Here is an 18,621-nt window from a genome sequence, read left to right on the forward strand (position 1 = left end):
TATTAGATTCCCCTTATGTCTTCACCCCCTGTGTTTAAGTCGCCCTTCGTGTGGTTTATTGATGCTTTTCTCTCCCGTCTGCTCCTCTTGTTTACATGTTTTCCACTTGTGACCCATTCCTTCTGTCACGTGTTTCCCCCCAGTGCTTAGTTATGTCCGTGTCTCATCCCCAGTCCCCTTTTCCCCTCTGTATTCATAATGTGCATGTCCCTCAACAGTCCGTGTGTCATGTCTGCGTCCTGTTATGTTTCCTGTTTTATTTTGAAGAGGTCTGGCGTTCTATGTTCAGTGTATTTAGTTTCTGATCACCTCCTGTGTGTATTTAGTCTCTGAGTTTTCACTCATTCCTCGTCCGGTTGTCTGCTTTCCTGCTATGTGTGCTTGTTACTACATCCATGTTTCCAGGGATTTCATGTATTTATGTCAAGTCTTCACGTTCCAGGTTTTTCATCCCGGGTTTCACCGGCCTCGAATAAATGGCTCGTTTTTTGTCAAGCTCAAGTTTTGTTCTTTTGGATGTCAGGACTTAAAATAGAATAGAATTCAACTTTATTGTCATTGCACATGCACAGGTACAGGGCAACGAAATGCAGTTTGCATCCATCCAGAAGTGCTTTAGCCATGATATAGATATATTACAATATATATTAGCAATAATATAGATATGTAAGTATATTACAGAAATGGGTCTATTATGGTATGTTATAATGTACACGTATGATGTATGTTATGAATATTCTAGAACTATAAGTATGTACAGGCTGTGAACAGGATATAAATATGAAATAAAAAACTATACAGAAATCTGAGATATACAGTTATACAGAAATGTGAACTATGCAAGTTATAAACAGTTGTAGGATTAAAAATTATCGTATGTACAGAATGATTATTTACACAGAACTATACAGTAGTGCAGTTAAGATAAGTGAGATATGTGGATAATTTCTACAGAGGCTATAAAGTGCTAGTGGTTGTGAGGACTTCCTCCTCCTCACTCCATACAGTCTGCTTCAGCCAGATTGTGACACAAGCTGGTGCGAAAACTGTCTTGGTGTCTGTATCTAATTTCCGCCTTGATAAAAAACTATTTATGAGGTTGCGTTTGTTTGTTTTTGTCTCTCAGTTTGTTGTTTTAACTTGATGGTTTAAAGCAGATTATATCTTAAAATTAAATATGCAAAAATGCCCAAACACTTGAACTCTAGTGTGGGTACATTTACTCAAGAACTGTGCTTAAATACAAAAAATGAGCTTATTTTGTTGTAACTTTATTGCAGTTTATTGTTTGATAACAGCATTTTGGTTATTTTGTAAGTGATTTAAGTGTTAGTCACATGTTTAGTGAGAGCTGTTAATTATAGATTTAATTTTCTGCTAAAGGGGAGCATTTAACAGGTATTTTCATTAGAAAACTGCGTTTCCCAGAATTCTTTGTGGTAGACGAAAGTTACTCTGGGTTTTAGCTAAAAAATAAAGTTTTCGGGAAGCCATTATATGTTGCTCCGAATGCCAAGAAGTTATGTTGTACATTTCCCTTTTTGAAGCCTTATATAAAGACTATCGTTTCTACAACTGATGTCCGATCCATTTTTTTGCTAAGTGGATTCGCCACAACATATTTTACTCTAGATCTTTTCCACCATGTTCACAGCTGTGGATAATATAAAATCTATAATGTGCTTTAAAAACACTTATGCTTTAAATTAAACCACTCAGAAGTAGAGAATATATGAGACATTTAGCTTGTGATTGTGGTGTTGAGGTCACTTTAGTGTGTAAAGATTTATGCTTGATTGTCTTTTAAACAATCTAATCTTTGGTGAAAACTTTACATTATTTAAATTCGGTTTAAAAATACCTTGGACAGATGCTTTGATGTTTCCGGTCATTGGGCCAGATGCTTGTCTCTGCAAAAATGAGAAGAGAAAGAACGAGCAATTAAAAGTTACAATTAACATCAGCCTGAGACGCTACATGTAAACCTGCCTTCAACCCAAAATATGTTGTTCATTCCCCCAAGCACCAATCTGATCGCTTCCTGGACCAAAACAAGCATCTGCTATAGTCACACAGATGTGAACAACACATAAAACAATTGAAAGCAGAGGTGTGGTTCTTTGTGAGGCGAGCCAGGATGTGATGAGCTGATCTATAATCCATGTTTCTGCAGCAGAGACAAGTTTGCTCTACCTGCTCCTGCAGCTCCTCAGAGTTCTCTGATGATGCCGTTCGCCCACAGTAAGACTGCATCCAGGCTTACAGTGTGAGCCGAGGCTTGCTTCACATTCACAACTTCTGCTTTTCTAAGAGAGCTTCCTTCACATGGACCTTTGGTTTCTTGCCATTTATTTGGGGTGGCTGTGGCTCAAGCACTAGAACAGGTCAAAGGTTAGCGGCTCAATCATTGGCTGCTCTAGTCTGGGTCCTGAGCTGATGTGCATACAAAAAAGTGGTTGGATTGTTAATAAATATTTATTACAAAGTATAAAAAGTACTGCAACATGCAGTTTACTGCTAATCACGCCAATACTTAATGCTACAAAAAAAGGCATGTCTTATTTTTTATGCTTGATATTGACGTGCACGGACTGCGACTGTGTATATTTATAAAGTATTAAGTATCATTTCAGTTTAGTGCCATCAGAGTTCCTCATTCTTGATAAATACACAATATGGCCAAACGTATTCACCCACCCATGTAAATCACTGAATTCAGGAGCTCAGTGAATTGCAGCCTGGTACCGTGATTGTCAGGGACCTGGATCTGAGCGACCTTGGGTCCCTGAGCAGTTATGGACGTGTATTACATTATATGTCACAGCAGATGGCCCCGCCCCTCCCTGAGCCTGGTTCTGCTGGAGGTTTCTTCCTGTTAAAAGGGAGTTTTTCCTTCCCACTGTCACCAAAGTGCTGCTCATAGGGGGTCATATGATTGTTGGGTTTTTCTCTGTATCTATGAAGCGCCTTGAGGTGACTTTTGTTGTGATTTGGCGCTATATAAATAAAATTGAATTGAATTGAATATGTGTTTTTGGTGTTGCTGTCCCTCGTTCTCCCTGCTTGCAGGTATGTGTGTGTCTGGGAGCACCTGTTTACAGGCGCCTTCAGGCCTGGTAGGTGTGGCCCTGCTAGGTGGTTGGCCACACCTGAAGACCATCACACAGCTGATGAAGCCCCGTAGGAGGAGCTACTTAAGATTGTGGTGGAGCTCTCTCCGACGCTGGATCATTGCGTGACTTCACGTTAGTCTCTCGTCCAGTCAGCCGCATTGTGTCTTACAGCTGCCTGTTCGTTATCTCCCCAGGAGAAGTGTGGAAACGAGAGCTCAGCGAGCACGGGGTGCTCAGACACTGAGGAGCGGGGACAAGGAACACTGACACTGGGAAGAGGACATGTCACGGGAGTCGGGAGCGCACTGAGAATTTATTATTTTCCATTTTCACTGTAAATAAATGCACTGTTTGCATTCAGAGCTCCACGCCTGGGTCCTCCTTCCTCACATCCCCACGGTTGGCCAGTGTCAACCGTGACAGTGATAGGATGTTACTCGTCCAGTCGTGAAATGTCTTCACTACTAAATATTCCACAGTCAGCTGTTAGTGTTATTATAACAAAGTGAAAGTAACTGGGAATGACAGCAATTCAGCCACAGCCATGCAAAATCACAGATCGGGCTCAGAAAACGCTGAGACGCACAAAGGTCGCCAAGTTTCTGCAGAGTCGATCGCTACAAACCTCCAAATTTCATGTGGCCTCCAGATTAGCTCAACAACAGTGTGTAGAGAGCTTCATGGGATTGGTTTCCATGGTCAAGCAGCTGCATCCAAGCCGTACATCACCCAGAGCAATGCAAAGCATCAGATGCAGTGGTGTAAACCACACCGCCACTGAGGAGTAGAGACGTGTTCTCTATTGCTCTATAGTCCATGAAGTAACAAATCATGCTTCTCCTTCTGTCACTCAGATTGCCAAGTCTTGGTGGTTTTGGTGGTTGCCAGGAGAACGGTACTGGTCTGATGCTTTGTACTAAATTGCATTGAATCGTATCTGTTATTAACCTCTGTCTCTCTTCCACAGCATGTCTTTATCCTGTCTTCCTTCTCTCACCCCAACCAGTCGCAGCAGATGGCCCCGCCCCTCCCTGAGCCTGGTTCTGCTGGAGGTTTCTTCCTGTTAAAAGGGAGTTTTTCCTTCCCACTGTCGCCAAAGTGCTGCTCATAGGGGGTCATATGATTGTTGGGTTTTTCTCTGTATCTATGAAGCACCTTGAGGCGACTTTTGTTGTGATTTGGCGCTATATAAATAAAATTGAATTGAATTGAATTAAATGTAAAGTTTGGTGTAGGGGTGATTGTGGTGTGGGGTTGTTTTTCAGGAGCTAGGCTCATCCCCTTAGTTCGAATGAAAGGAACTGTTAATGCTTCGGGATAACAAGACATTTTGGACAATTCCATGCTCCCAGCTTTGGGGGAACAGTTTGGAGATGGCCCCTCCCCGTTCCAACATGACTGCACACCAGTGCACAAAGCCAGGTCCATAAAGACATGGATGAAGAGGTTGGTGTGGAAGAACTTGACTGGCCTGCACAGAGTCCTGACTTCAACCTAGAACACTTTTATGAGAATATAATAGAATATTTAATGTGTATAGAGGGTTTCTGTAGCTCTGCTGCCTGGTCTCCTAGATAAAGCCAAATATCTCCCCCCAGAGTCCCCTTATGCCATCGGGAGAGCAAGTAGAAGATAAACTTGTTTGGCAACTTGGCCATCTGTTTTTCTGTTTACATGCAGAAATCTCCTGGGATTCCTGGCATCATGCTTACTGTCAGTTGGTTGATTGTGGTCTGTTATTCAAGAGGGCAGGAGGCAGCGCCATGAAGTGATGGTGCCATACATCACACCTCCACCCACCACAAGCGAGCATTCAGCCAGAGCTGAGATCCAGGAGGAGAATGACAATAAGAGTTGAGCAATTGTTTCAGTACAATGTGAAGATGGAGCACAATATTGATGCACACACGTGTGTGTATGTGTGTGTGTGTGTGTGTGTGGTTACTTTGAGTGAGATTATTTTTGTCTTTGTCTCAAAAACTCATTTTGAGTTTAAAGACGGAGACTGAACGAGCTGTATATATCATTATCATAGCAACTCCTGCATCGTCACCAGCTGTATTTTAGCTGCAAGCTATGGCAACAAAGTATGTTTAGCCTTATTATTTCATGACATATAAATAAAATGTTTTCCTTTAAAGGAGGACAGCGTTCTTTTCTCCAACATGCCCACTCCATTCTTCCCTCAACAGTCTTCCATTTTTCACAGCTTACATGACGGCTGAACCTCTAATGTGCACACTCTTTACACATTAGCACATTTTTCTGCACTATTTGATTCTCTGTTCCGTTTCACTTCTTCAGCAGAGGTTTCATCTCTTCAATTTCAGAACAAGAGAGCGCCTGCAGTCTATATCATAAGATGACTTTAGGGAGCAATGAGTTGTTTGTCACGGCCCATCCCAGTGTTTACTTAGGTTTAGGGATGGGTATTGATAAGATTTTCACGATTCTGATTCCAGTTTCGATTCTGTTTAACGATTCGATTCTCTTATCGATTCTTTTTAAAAAGGAGAACACTAAGGTCGATTAGCTCAGAACTTTGTTTTATATCTTCTCTTTGAACAAGATAGAAATTTAGGAGTAACATGGCCTTACAAACCCAACAGTGAGATCTTAAGAGATCCACAGCCTACGGCTCTTCAATGGGGGGTCACAGGGTCCCCAGGAAAAAAATTGTAAATGTAAAATAATAAAATAAATATTCTTCTGTAGCAATAACAAAGTATAACAGAAATTATTCAGTAGCAATTACACAAGAATATCCAGTAATGTCCCTGCCTACAATTAAACACATTCACTTACTGAAAATCATCTGCTGTGGCAAACGGGTTCAAGCCTTTGACCACAAACTTAGTCACTGCTCGGTGACATTCGTCTATCCTGGCCTGAAAGGAGACGCTAACAGTAGACTGCAGCGACAGCTGCCAGCATCTGAGCCAGACTCTGTCTCATCATGGTCACCTAAATGCACAGTAATGGCAGGTTTTGTAATAAGGCAGATCGCGCTAACATAATATGCACTGTTAGTTGATTATTTACCTGCCGCATTAACGGGAGAGCACATGCAAACGTTACCGCTGCTGCTGGGTTGAGATTCACGAGTCCGGAGCGGAATTAAAAACACGACATTCATTTAAGGTCATCGTGTGTTTTGTGAGCAAATGCTTTTGTATATTCGTAGTGTTTCCTCCCTTAAATGAAATATCTACTTTGCAAGTATTGCAAGTTGCCCTGTTGTCTTCTGTTCTCGTAAAGAATAACCAAACTTTTGAGCGTTTGAGCCGCTTAGGCGCCGTGTTTCCTGCCAGGTAAATGACGCTCCGCAGCGTGGGGACGTCATTCGGGGCGACTGGACTCGATAAGGGAATCGTTTGCAAAAATGGCAAACAATTCCAAGGAATTGAAACAGTGGGAACCGGTTCTCAACAAGAACCGGCTTTCGATACCCATCCCTACTTAGGTTTGACTCTCATCACTTGTGCCCTTAGTTCAGTTGAGGAAGCAGCATTGTCACTGTGTTTGGCAGAAATGTGTTTGTGTTGCATGTCCAGGCGGCTGGCCGCCTGTGAGCTGGGGCTCACGACTGTTCCGGCCGTGCCACGTCCACCTGCCACGCGGCCGACCTCCAAACCAGACCTTCCAAAAAATACAGTAACAACGACGGCCCGCTAGCATGCGCTACCAAAAATAGTGCTTTGTTGTGTATCTGACGGATGAAAGCTAAACCAGTTCCACACCACTGAAGTTGCAGCATTTTTACAAACCAGTTCTGGTTCATCCGTTTCATTCAACGATCCGCTTTCGCTCTTCTCATTCTGCGTTGCCGCCATGTGCGTATGAAAACAAAGGCACTGCGCATGCGCGTTTTACCCATATTCTATCGCCATATTTCATTTTCTTATCGTTGCCCAACATTACACCGTAAACGGTATGATATAGCCCAGCCCTAGTCCATACCCAGGTATTTAAACTCATCTAGCTTTGCTATCTCCACTGCTTGCATGTTCACCTTTGGTTCCCTGACAGTAAAGTTGAGGTGTGGCGTCTAGGGAGTACAAACCTTCCATTGTGTGTTTTCTGTTTGGTTATGGTGCGTTTTTGTGACACCAGTTGTTTTGCTACTGCATAAAGATAAAATTTTAATTGTTTTCTTTGCTAAGCTGTCTTTGATGTTTAAATACAGCACTGGTTCGTTGAGGTAGGTGACATTTTTATACTTGAATGATTCATAACAATCATTCTAACATCATCATTCATCATTCATAACAACAACTCAATGTTATGTTGCTAAAACAAAACAAAAAAATTGAAAAAAGATATTCCTCTAAGAATTTTCAGGTACAATGACTGGACTGAAAATATGTGTACAAGCAGCCAATTTCCAAAGAAAAAGCTTGAACATTCATAATTCAGAATTAATTCATTATTAACAAACATTCATAAAGCCTGGAGAAGTATTGCTCAAGACAGATTAAAAGATTCTAAGAAGTCAGGCTCCTTTGAAGCCAAACAGAAAGAAAGACTAGCTTGATCTTAAGTTCTGTTGTTATTCTACACAGCACTTCTACTGTTTCTACTGCATTCTAGCTCTGTAGTATTCCCATATTTTGTAATTAACTCTACAAGACATGATCAAATATCCCTCCTCGCATATTTTTTATCATTAAAGCACATCTAACCTCCTGCAGCTGTCCACTTTCCATTAATGTTCACACTTGACAGCTGTGACCTTGACATTTTAAGGAACAGATGTGACACCAAGCTGAGATGCCTGCTATCATGATTATTAAACCTGCCAAAGGAGCAGGTACCACGGACATGTTTGTTGTATATAATTAGAAAAAGAAAAAAAGAAAAGAAAACTTCTTAGCAATTTATATTCTACAATAGGAAACACTTTGCAATGTACTTTAAAGAAGATTTGAATATTTGATATGCACACACACACAAATATATATACATATATATTAGGGGTGCAACAATACTCGTATCGATATTGAACCGTTCGATACAGTACTTTCGGTTCGGTATGCATATGTATCGAACAATACAATTTTTTAATTTATTTTATCAACTTTTCTTCTGACGATGCTGTCTTTGTTGAGCGCTCAGTGGATCTGCGTTCGACTACTCTGCCTAGGCTGCACTGTCGAGCGCAGATCCGCTGAGCGCAGCGCAAGCTAGCAAGACAGAAGCTAAGCTCGTTGCAACATGGCAAATTGAACCTCCCCCACCCTCATTCAGATCTGGCCTTTGGAACTATCTTGGTAAGAGTACTGACCCAAACTTGTGGACACTGAGCAAAGAGATTTTTGCTAGTTTAAAGTTTTGGCAAAATATCGTATGGAAAGCTGAACTACCAGGTCAATCAGTAGCATTAGCTCTTAAAACATAATTGAACTGATCGATTCTAAATCGATAAAGTGCACTTTATTATCTGGATTTACTCTGAGGTCTTGTCATTCTTTGGCCCTGCAGCACAAACATAAAGACAAATCTGGGGAGTCGGGGCAGGAAGCTGGATGAGAGCAGACCACGAGTCTCGTACATGTTCTGGTGCCAATAGCTAAACTGAACCTAAGTTTGTGTTACTGGTTGGTGTTTGAGCAGATTATATGCAGCTTATATACATTTCTTTTTTAGCTTGCATTGTCCCAGAGGAGGATCCACGACTGTTGCAGGCTTCCAGTCCCATATGCCAGAAACAGAGGGAGCTTGACAAATGGATTGCAGTGATGATAATTATATTGCTAATGATGATCTCCTCCTGTGCAGTGTACAGTGTGTGCCACTATGCCTACCATGGTTGACTGGCAACAAACAGAGCTCGATAAACACCAGAAATTATTAACTTTCTCATCTTTTGTGCTCCTGTATCACTGGTCTTTCTTACCATCAGAATTAATCACAATCATGATGTGATCTGGGACAGATACATCAAAACATGTCAAAATATTGACTAGTTCAAATAAAATTAATAAAATCCAGCACCCCTCCAAATTCACATATTTGAACAAACAATCATACAAATTCAAACTTTGTGACATAATTAATCACATATTTGAAGAAAATGCCATTATCAGCTGTCATGCTGGACTGAGCAAATATAACAAGTTGTATCACAAAAACAAAAATATCTTTAGATTGTCCAAATAAAACCAGATGGTACTCTAATTATAATTCAGAAAATCATTTAATATGTGCTTATTGTTCCATTTTAAAACCCGGGTCGCACCATCATCAGATTTTGTTCTCTGGACATCCTACATACTTGTTTATCTAAGTATCAAAAGTCTGTTAAAGCTGCCAAATCTGCCTTTATGTCTAGCATTATTATGACTAATAGCCACAACCCCCGAGCCCTTTTTAATACTTTTAACTCTGTGATAAACCCTTGCACTACCACTTATAGGGATGCTTCCCCTGCTCTTTGTGATAAATTCCTAAAGCATTTTTCTGGAAAGATCTCAGCTTTAAGGCTTTCTCATCCATCTCATTCATCATCAGTTTCAGTTCCAGCCTCTGAATGCTTGACTGTCTTTCAACAGTTTGAGCCAGTGTCTTATTCTGCTTTAAAAGATATAATTGATCATCTCAAAATCTCTGGTATGATATTCTTCCTTCTCGTTTCTTTAAGGAAGCTTTACATGTTATTGGTCCGTCTTATCTCTGCTGAATGCATCATTGTCATCAGGTTGTGTACCGTCTGTCTTTAAGCATGCTGTTGTGCAACCTATTATGAAAAAGAAAAATCTTGACCCTAATGGTCTCACTAACTACAGGCCGATCTCCAAACTCCCTTTTATTTCCAAAATTTTGGAAAAGGTAGTTCTAAAACAACATTTTTTTTTTTACTTTGGCTTTTGATTCTGTCTAGTTGGCTGGTCTAGCTTGTTGTGTTGTTACCTATTGTTTGTTGTCCTCTTTTATTGTTTGTTTTAATTGTATCATGCTTTTACTGACTGTGAAGCACTATGGTCAACACTGTTGTTTTAATATGTGCTATATAAATACATTTTGATTTGATTTTTGATAATAATAAGAGTACCATAAGGAAACTTTGACCACTTTCAGTATCTTTCAAAGTATTTGATATATGAAGCTAAAATTTCAGAGCACTCACTGCATGTGTTAAAACTTGGGACCATAAAATTTTCATGCAAATTTGAGATAGCCGAGCAGGAAATATGTGAGAAATGACCCACATGTCATCCTACACGGAGTGCAAGGAAACACGTGAACTTAAAGTGACGAGTTTTATTTAAAAGTTTGGCAGTTTTTAAATGATCAAAGCCTTTCAATGGTCATACAATTCTTGTTTTTGTTTGTTTGTTTTCCTTTCTTTTGTTTTGTGTGTTTGTGGCTAACGACCTAAAACATTATTTGTCTAAAAATAATGAAGTGAATTAAGTTATCATCAAGTTCTCTGTGTTTGGTACACATTGCAAGAATACAGATAGAGTCTATCTAGAATTTGCTCTTTAGTGGTAGGGCTGCCACAAACGATTATTTTGATAGTCGACTAGTCACCGATTAATTTTGCGATTAGTTGACTAATCAGATCATCATCCATTGGACGCAAAAGTACAGCTTATTGCACCAGCAGCATCTGCTCTTATATAACTATCATTAGCTTACAGCTTTAAGTGTTTCAGGTATGTGCTAACTAAAAATAAAGACAAGATGATAGTTTATTACATTTTAATGAAATTTGCAGGTTGTTTTGGTGAAGTTTAATAAACTCCATGCTATCTAAAATATAACAGGACACCGGAGTATATTCTTGAGCGTCTCACACTTCTGATAATCAGCTGTCTGCTTGACGTTTATTCAGCTGTGTAAAAACTATAACTTTAATCTCAGCCAAACCGATTTACTCAGGAATAAATAAAATACTGAAAAAAGCCAAAAAATAACATTTTTAAGTTATCTAAGTGACTTATATATCATGTTTAACCTGAGTAGCGAAAGACGGCGGTGGGTTTGAAAACGATTTGCCGGGAGTACTAGTTAGCCTAGCCCCCGGCTAGCTATCGAGCTAGTGGCTAACAGACGTCTCCGAAAACGTCGGAGCGCTTTTGAAAATATGTGGTGTCTTGATAAACTGAGCAGATATTTGAGGTTTACACAGCTACATTCTCGCCTGAAAATATGTTAAACGTTTATTTTGTGACCCAGAAAGAATAATAAGAGTAATATTAAAACTAACTAGCTGCCGCCATTGTTGGAAACTGAGCTGGGCTGCGCTATGAATTCTGGGACACAGCTTCTTCTTCTTCTTCGGGGTTTAACGGCAGCTGGCATCCTTGTACATGCAGTGCTGCCATCTTCTGTTTCAGTCCGTTATTACACTCTTAAATCCTACTACTTATTCCTGCGTCTTTTGTGATCTTACAAAGCTTCAAACGACGCGTCGACTATTAAATCAGTCGTCGACGGTTTTGATAGTCGACGTAATCGTGACTAGTCGACTAATCGTGGCAGCCCTATTTAGCGGGTTGGTTTCAGTGTCAGCAGAAGCTTACATTTATTTCTGCAGTAGCAGCTTCTAAAGATTTGTTGTTTCCGTCACTCCTTCCTCATGTGATGCTCATGTATGTTTTCTCTCAGTGACTGATTTCATAAGACCTGGCAATTGGCAAAATAAATAAATTACCTCGGTGGTGTGTGGGGGGCTATTTTTGTTTTTTTTTTGCAGCTCAGGCTCCCTAGAGAGACTCCATGCTGCACTCAGGATCTATTAACAATTTAACGAGAAGACCGCAAAAGTAGGTCACAGACAGCTCATCCCAGCACCATTACAACTGTGTAGCAGCTTCCCCACCACCAGACTGGAAGCAGAGATGACAGCATGGAAGAGTGACACTGCTGAGCGATGACTGACTACCTGAGCAGTGTGATGACACATTTGATGGACTAGGCTTTTTTTTTTTTTTTTTTTTACACATTCAGCCCAGATCTACAAAAAAAGAAAAAACGATATAAAAATAGCTTCTTCTTTTCTTTTTTTTTACTGTACAGGATGTGACAACTACAGCTCAGGTACAACTGTCTGTGGGTTATGTAAAACATCAGCACTCACGGCATTAAAACAGCAGTGAATGAGGCTAAAGCCATGCTTGTAGCTCTGAGGCTGTACCACAAGCTTATATAAGCACGATAAAAAGGTTACACATCACAAACAACAAACCAGGTTTTTGGCCTTGTTACCATGTTTACTATTTTGGGCATAGTAGTGCAAGGCTGGAACGTAATTTTATTAAAGTAGAGGTATTTGCACTTGTCTTTTCATGTTTCTACTCCACAACATCTTTGACTTGACTGTAGCTATCTGACAGGCATTCTCATGGACTTGTCTCCCTTAAAGAGTGCATGGAGCTTGTCAAGCTGAGACTGATGGGAGATTAGCTTTGTAGACAAGCCGCTGACTGTGCTTTCACTGCTGTGAGATCAGTTAACAGCTGCACAAATTGTGGGAAACGAGCTAGCATTAGCAGATAAACGAGCACTTTCATCATAGCACATTAGCTTCTCTTGTAAACAAGCTTGGTCACCATGTGTGATGTAAGTAACTTTTAATATAGACTATGCACATTAGTAGTGAAAGCTTTAATGATAAATAGGGGAACTCTTGCCATGTTCGATTTAGTAAAACAGTCAAGTTGCTGAGACCACATTATTCACGCTTCCCTTGGGACACCTGCAACAGGCTAGCTAGGGTGTACTCTGCCTGTAGTAACTGAATTCAAGTAACCCTGAATTTGGTAAGTGGAATTGGATGGATGAATGGATGGATGGATGGATGGATGGATGGATGGAGCATGCATTTTTCTCTTTTGGGTTGGACTATTGTAAGTGATTATTACCAGGTTTTCCTAAAAGCTCCCTGTAAAGCTTTCATTTGATCTGAAATGCTTCAGCAACAGTCCTGTCAGGGACCAGAAAGAGAGAGCATATTTCTCTTATACTGGGTTCTTTTTATTGGCTCCCTGTTAAACCCAGAATTGAATTTAAAATCATTCTCCTCACATACAAACAAGGTTTAAAAAAATCCAGCCTGGACTGGAGGCTTGTAAGGTATTACCTCACTAATTCCTCACAACTTGAGGCAACTGTTGTTGTGATTTATTGAATTGGATTGAATTGAACTGAACTGAATGCATACTTCAGCAGCACTTTCAGATTAACATCTGAATCACTCGGTTGACCAAATAAGTTTAACGAGTTGTTTTGCTAATATATCAGCTACATTTTTCATTCACTTTAATCCTTCTGTAGATAAATAAATATGCCATCCATTTGTTAGTCTCCCTCTGTTTCTGTTTCTGAAGCATGATAATCTGTAAATTTTCAGGCCCCTCTTCTGTGGAACCAGCTTCCAATTTGGATTTGGGAGACAGACACTAGGGCTGCACGATTAATCGTTAGAAAATCACGATCTTGATTCATACTTATGTGCGATCTCGTTTCCAAATGACAACGATTTTAAAAAAAAAGAAAAGACAATGACGACGATTGTACCGCATTTTGATCCGGGACGTAATCTGCGTGAAAACAAGCGCTCACTCTTCCTGCTCAACAAATGACATGGGCGGAGCCTTATACCACGTGATACAGAAGCTGGCTGCTAAAATTGGCAGGAAAAAACAACGGAGAGCACGTCAGGGATGACGAGAAAGTGACAGGAGAAAATCCGTCCCGGTCAACCACCCAAACATCAATAACGGGAACCTTATACAGCGCTTCCCTATACCCGTCGAACTCCCGCAGGCACAAAGAAATTACGGAGGCTGTTACTTATCACCTGACCAAAGATATGGCTCCATCAACACTGTGCAAAACGAGGGGTTTAGGAAAATGATCAACACCCTAGACAAACGCTACATAGTGCCGCACCGCAACTATTTTTCTATTGTTGCACTACCTGCTCTATACACGCAGTGTCGAGCAACGGTGGAGACGCAATTTCAAGCAGTACAACATTTTGCAGCAACGACAAAATGTGAGACATTTGTTGTTTTTATGTTTATTTATTGTTTTTATGTTTATTTACTGTTTTTATGTTCAGTCTCAACTGTTACGAAGTTGATGTGCAGTTAATAAGTGCAATAAATATTTATACTGGAAAAGAAAATCGTGAGAGAATCGTGATCTCAATTCTAAGCAAAGAAATCGTGATTCTCATTTTATGCAAAATTGTGCAGCCCTAACAGACACTATCTCTACTTTCAAGATTAGGCTTCAAACTTTCCTTTTTGCTAAAGCATATAGTTAGGGCTGGACCAGGTGACCCTGAATCCTCCCTTAGTTATGCTGCAATAGGTGTAGGCTGCCGGGGGATTCCCATGATGCATTTCATGTCTTCTTCAGTCACTCTACTTTCACTCACTATGTGTTAATAGACCTCTCTGCACTGAAAAGTACTGATTCATTAAACCCCTCAAACTCAATTGAAAGTGTCTCACATAAACATCTAATACAGCATATTTTCAATCTATGGAAGGAGCAGTGTGCAGTATTTTCCAGCCGTAGTCATTCAAGTAAAAGTAATCAAAGATCAGCATGGTTTTCCCAAAGAGCATTAGTATGCATTAGGCAGAGTGTGCATTAAAAACTATACTCATAGTCACTAACACTGAATACATCATTTAAAACAATAATAAGCAACAATGTGCTGCACTGTTGCACAGAATGACTATAATGTATCTCCAGAAACCTACAGAGATTAGAGCCAGCTCACGTTCTTCCATCCTGTACGCCAGAAATATCCCAGTGGAATATAAAAACACTCCGCTTCTGTCAGTACTTTCTCCCAAATGCATGATGCTGTTATGAACTGCTAAGTAGTGTGGCAAACCATTTTAGTAAAAAACAAACTAACAAACAGATGAATGGAGCTCATATCGGTTTAACAGTTAAAGGTCATTTGCTGATTCTGATTTACACATAAAGGTTAAGAGAGTCATTTACTGTTCTCATTTAGGGAAAGGTAATACCACTATACTGGAGACCGGAAAGTCAAGAATCTCTACGGGGCATAATGTGGTTGATGTGATGGTTTTATAACTTGATGAATAAATTAGGATTTCGCTTTCAATTCAGGGTGGCTTTGCATTTTATGTCAGGCAATGGCCACAAGCGAATTACAGCACAGTATGAGTTCTTCCTATAAAAGATTATTTGTAGTTCCCCAGAGAAGTGATGAATGGCATTTTGGGAACCTTGGAGTAAACCTGTACATCTGCAAGGTTCCCTACAAATCCCATCTTGGTCATTTAACCGCAGTTTAGGGATGCAACGATACCAATTTTTACAAACCGATACGATACTGATACTTGGATCTGAGTACTTGCCGATACAGAGTACAAAAAACGATACTTCTACCACACACACACACACAAATGCAATGAATTGGAAGACAGGTTTTATTTTATTCTCTGCCGATAATAAATAATATCTTATTAAAAATGACCACAAAAAAAATTCAAGTGAAAAATAAGCACTTCTGTTAAATTATTGCAGAGTCTCCACATTGTAATTTAACAAAACATCACTGAACTATTGGCACTGTCTCGAGCTTTCAGAATAATAAATAAACACTTCTGTTTGGAATAAAATAAATACAAATTAGGTTTGAGAATAAAATAAACTTTTAAATTGTTGCAGAGTGTCCATATTGTAAACAAACAAACAAAATAACGAAAGTATTTGGCATTGACGAACTAACTCCTCATCTGCCCGTGGATCATCAGTCCACTGCGCCGTTAAACCGAGGACTGACATCGCGCACACACTGCTTGTCTTTACCTCTTCAGAAAGTTTTGGCACCATTATCTCCCTGATGTGTGGGCGGCTGGGAATTTCATATCGCGGCTCGAGTATGCTGAGAAGACGGTGCAATCCTATGTTTTCCACGACCGGCATTGGCTGGTCATCCAGAGAAATAAAATGAGTCAGAGCCTCTGTTATTTTAACTGCCCGTCTCACTCGCCTAACCCTGTGCCTGTTTAGCGTGGGATGTCCCCCTAGTGGCCAACCTAAAAAGCTACAACAGAAATGACAAGCCACCCTCTGATTAATGAAATAAGTTGGTATCGGTTCATGGTATCGGTTAACTTTTACGAGTATGAGTACACACACATTTTACAGTATCGGCCCCGATACCGGTGCATCCCTACCGCAGTCAGTCTTATTTTTCCCCACGTTGGCCTTACTCATCCCACTCTTCCCCCGCTGCTGTTTGTCATTTTCCATGTGCAGAAACCAGGAATGCCACCAAATTACTTTAGTGTAATCTCTGTTCACTGTTTAAAGCAGGATTAGTGCATCGCATATAGAGAATTGGAGATTGAAATAATGAGCAAGAAAAAAAAATCACATTGAATCAACAATATTTCAGTCAAAATTTATTTGAACGTTTTCTCCCAGTTGCAGAGATTTTTTCCTCTAATCATCACTTTAGTCCACATCTCTATCACCTCATCTTCAGTCAGCAAAAGGGAGTTTTAAGGAAAATCTATCCCTGAATGCTTTCCCCCACTCAGCTTGCTGTCCTTTTTACACTGATCAGCAACTTCTAACGCTCTTATCTCATTAATTTAATAAAAAAGGCTCTAGTCCACTTTGGATGATGAAACTAAATGCTTTGCCAAGCAGCCATGATAGCCACCACTCTCAATATAATTAAAGTATGAGGTAGGTGAACACAACAGGAGACCACTTAAATGTCGATGCACTGATTGAAGGACAAAACAGGATATCCCCATTAATATGGCCTCGTGGCCATCTTTCAATAATTACATTTTCAAGCAGATTTTTAACAGATGACTAAGAAATTGCCATTTAATCATCCACACACTGTACACGCCACAGCCCACACGCAACAACATGCTTAAAGTGAATCATCACAATGAAAATGACTGTGATTTAAAAGGCTAGTCAAATCCTAAAAAAACTGTAATGTCAAGCAGCACTTAAGCACAGCACGATTAACCTGCAGCAGAATTACAGAGACATCACAAGAAAATCTGATTTCCACATCTGAGTACAGTCTTGTTGACACTAGCTTTTAGCAGGTGGAGGTGTCCACTAAAAGCTGCTGCACAATTTGACACCAGGGCTAAATCTGTTTTGTTGCATTGTGAGTCTCAGTTGTGTGGCTTTGTCCATCTTCCTGATGGTTATTATTGTGCAGTGCATCATGACATTGTCCACCAATAAGTTAAAAAGATCTCTGTTCATATCCGGTTCACAGTCACAGCTGTCATACATCCTACACAGGTCACCACTCCATCACAGACAGCCGCTCAGTCTCTCTCACCAGAACCTAACATATTCCAGATAAGAGATCAACACATATGAAATCACCACTTGTCTGTTTTCCAGAAAAAAGTGTAATTCCAGAGGAAACTGGAGTTCCTGGAGAGAATCCACACAGGGAAACTTTATTCCCCTGCATCTTCATTCTGTGTGGCAACTTTGCTAATGACTTCACCATTGTGCTAGCAACACTGTGCACGAGAAGTCAAAAAGATGATAAAAGTGAAAAAGTGAACGGTCTGAGACTACTGGCTGAACGCAGTAACGTCAGTCTGTGTAGTTAGTGCCAGGGTGAGGAAGACCACATCACTGTCCTCAAAGTTACTTTATTTACCACAACAAAGTCTGAACACTCAATTGCAAATGACATTATTTATTCCAGTTTAACTCAGTGCAGGCCACCGGCAGAGTAATCCGATTACTTTTTTCAAGTAACGAGTAAAGTAAGGGATTACTATTGCAAAAACGGTAATTAGATTATTGTTTCTTTCCCGTAGGAACTAAAACCGTGATTTTTTTGCGAGAATGTCTCATGACAGTGACGTAAGCGAGTGCGACGTTCGTGACAACAGCTGTGTGCAGATCAACAATGGATCATATATCGAGTGCGGAGAGAGTATGAGCGTGCAGCGTTTAAAGCGTGGAAGTACTGACCTTACTTTGAGTTTGATTCCATAAAAAGTGACAAAAACATTAGTGTCCGTTGTGCGTGGGAAGAAAACTTCTTTTTACAGCGAAAAAACCCCTAAACTTCCAAACAAGCACCGAGTAGCTACGACGTAATGGGAAACTCACAGAGAAACTCGCGGATTCTTCCACTGACCGCTGCACACCTGCACCAGGGTAAACCTCCGCCTACCCCACTCCTGCTTTACAGGTGAAAATAGAGCAACAGGACCGCTAGTCTTTGACTTTATTTATTTTCTGCTGTGTTTTACTTGCATCTATTTGAAAGACTGAGTGTAAACACACAAAATATTTTATTTTATGTGCTGGAATGTGCAGAAAATAGGTTTAAATATTAAACAAATTTCTTCCAGTCAGAGAATGTTGCATATAATTAAATTTTTGCTTGATGCTTAAAGTTAAAAGATTAAAACTAATAAAACAAGTTTTAAAAAGAGACTTTTCCATTTGATTACATTTTGTATGATGATTATGCAGAAAAAGTAGAATTGGGCTGAAA

General features: G+C 40.1%; 1 protein-coding gene across 4 annotated transcripts in view; it reads right to left on the reverse strand.

Annotated features, from left to right (window-relative positions):
- Positions 1-18,621, reverse strand: part of pcp4a (Purkinje cell protein 4a) — a 32,431-nt gene that overhangs the window by 6,945 nt on the left and 6,865 nt on the right. For all 4 annotated transcript variants that reach the window (XM_085174903.1, XM_085174905.1, XM_085174902.1 and 1 more), the window contains exon 2: positions 1,862-1,910. In XM_085174903.1, the coding sequence (XP_085031029.1) occupies positions 1,862-1,910 (49 nt within the window). The remainder of the gene's footprint in view (positions 1-1,861; positions 1,911-18,621) is intronic.

This window comes from Neolamprologus multifasciatus, chromosome 10 (assembly GCF_963576455.1).
Source record: "Neolamprologus multifasciatus chromosome 10, fNeoMul1.2, whole genome shotgun sequence".
NCBI lineage: Eukaryota > Metazoa > Chordata > Actinopteri > Cichliformes > Cichlidae > Neolamprologus > Neolamprologus multifasciatus.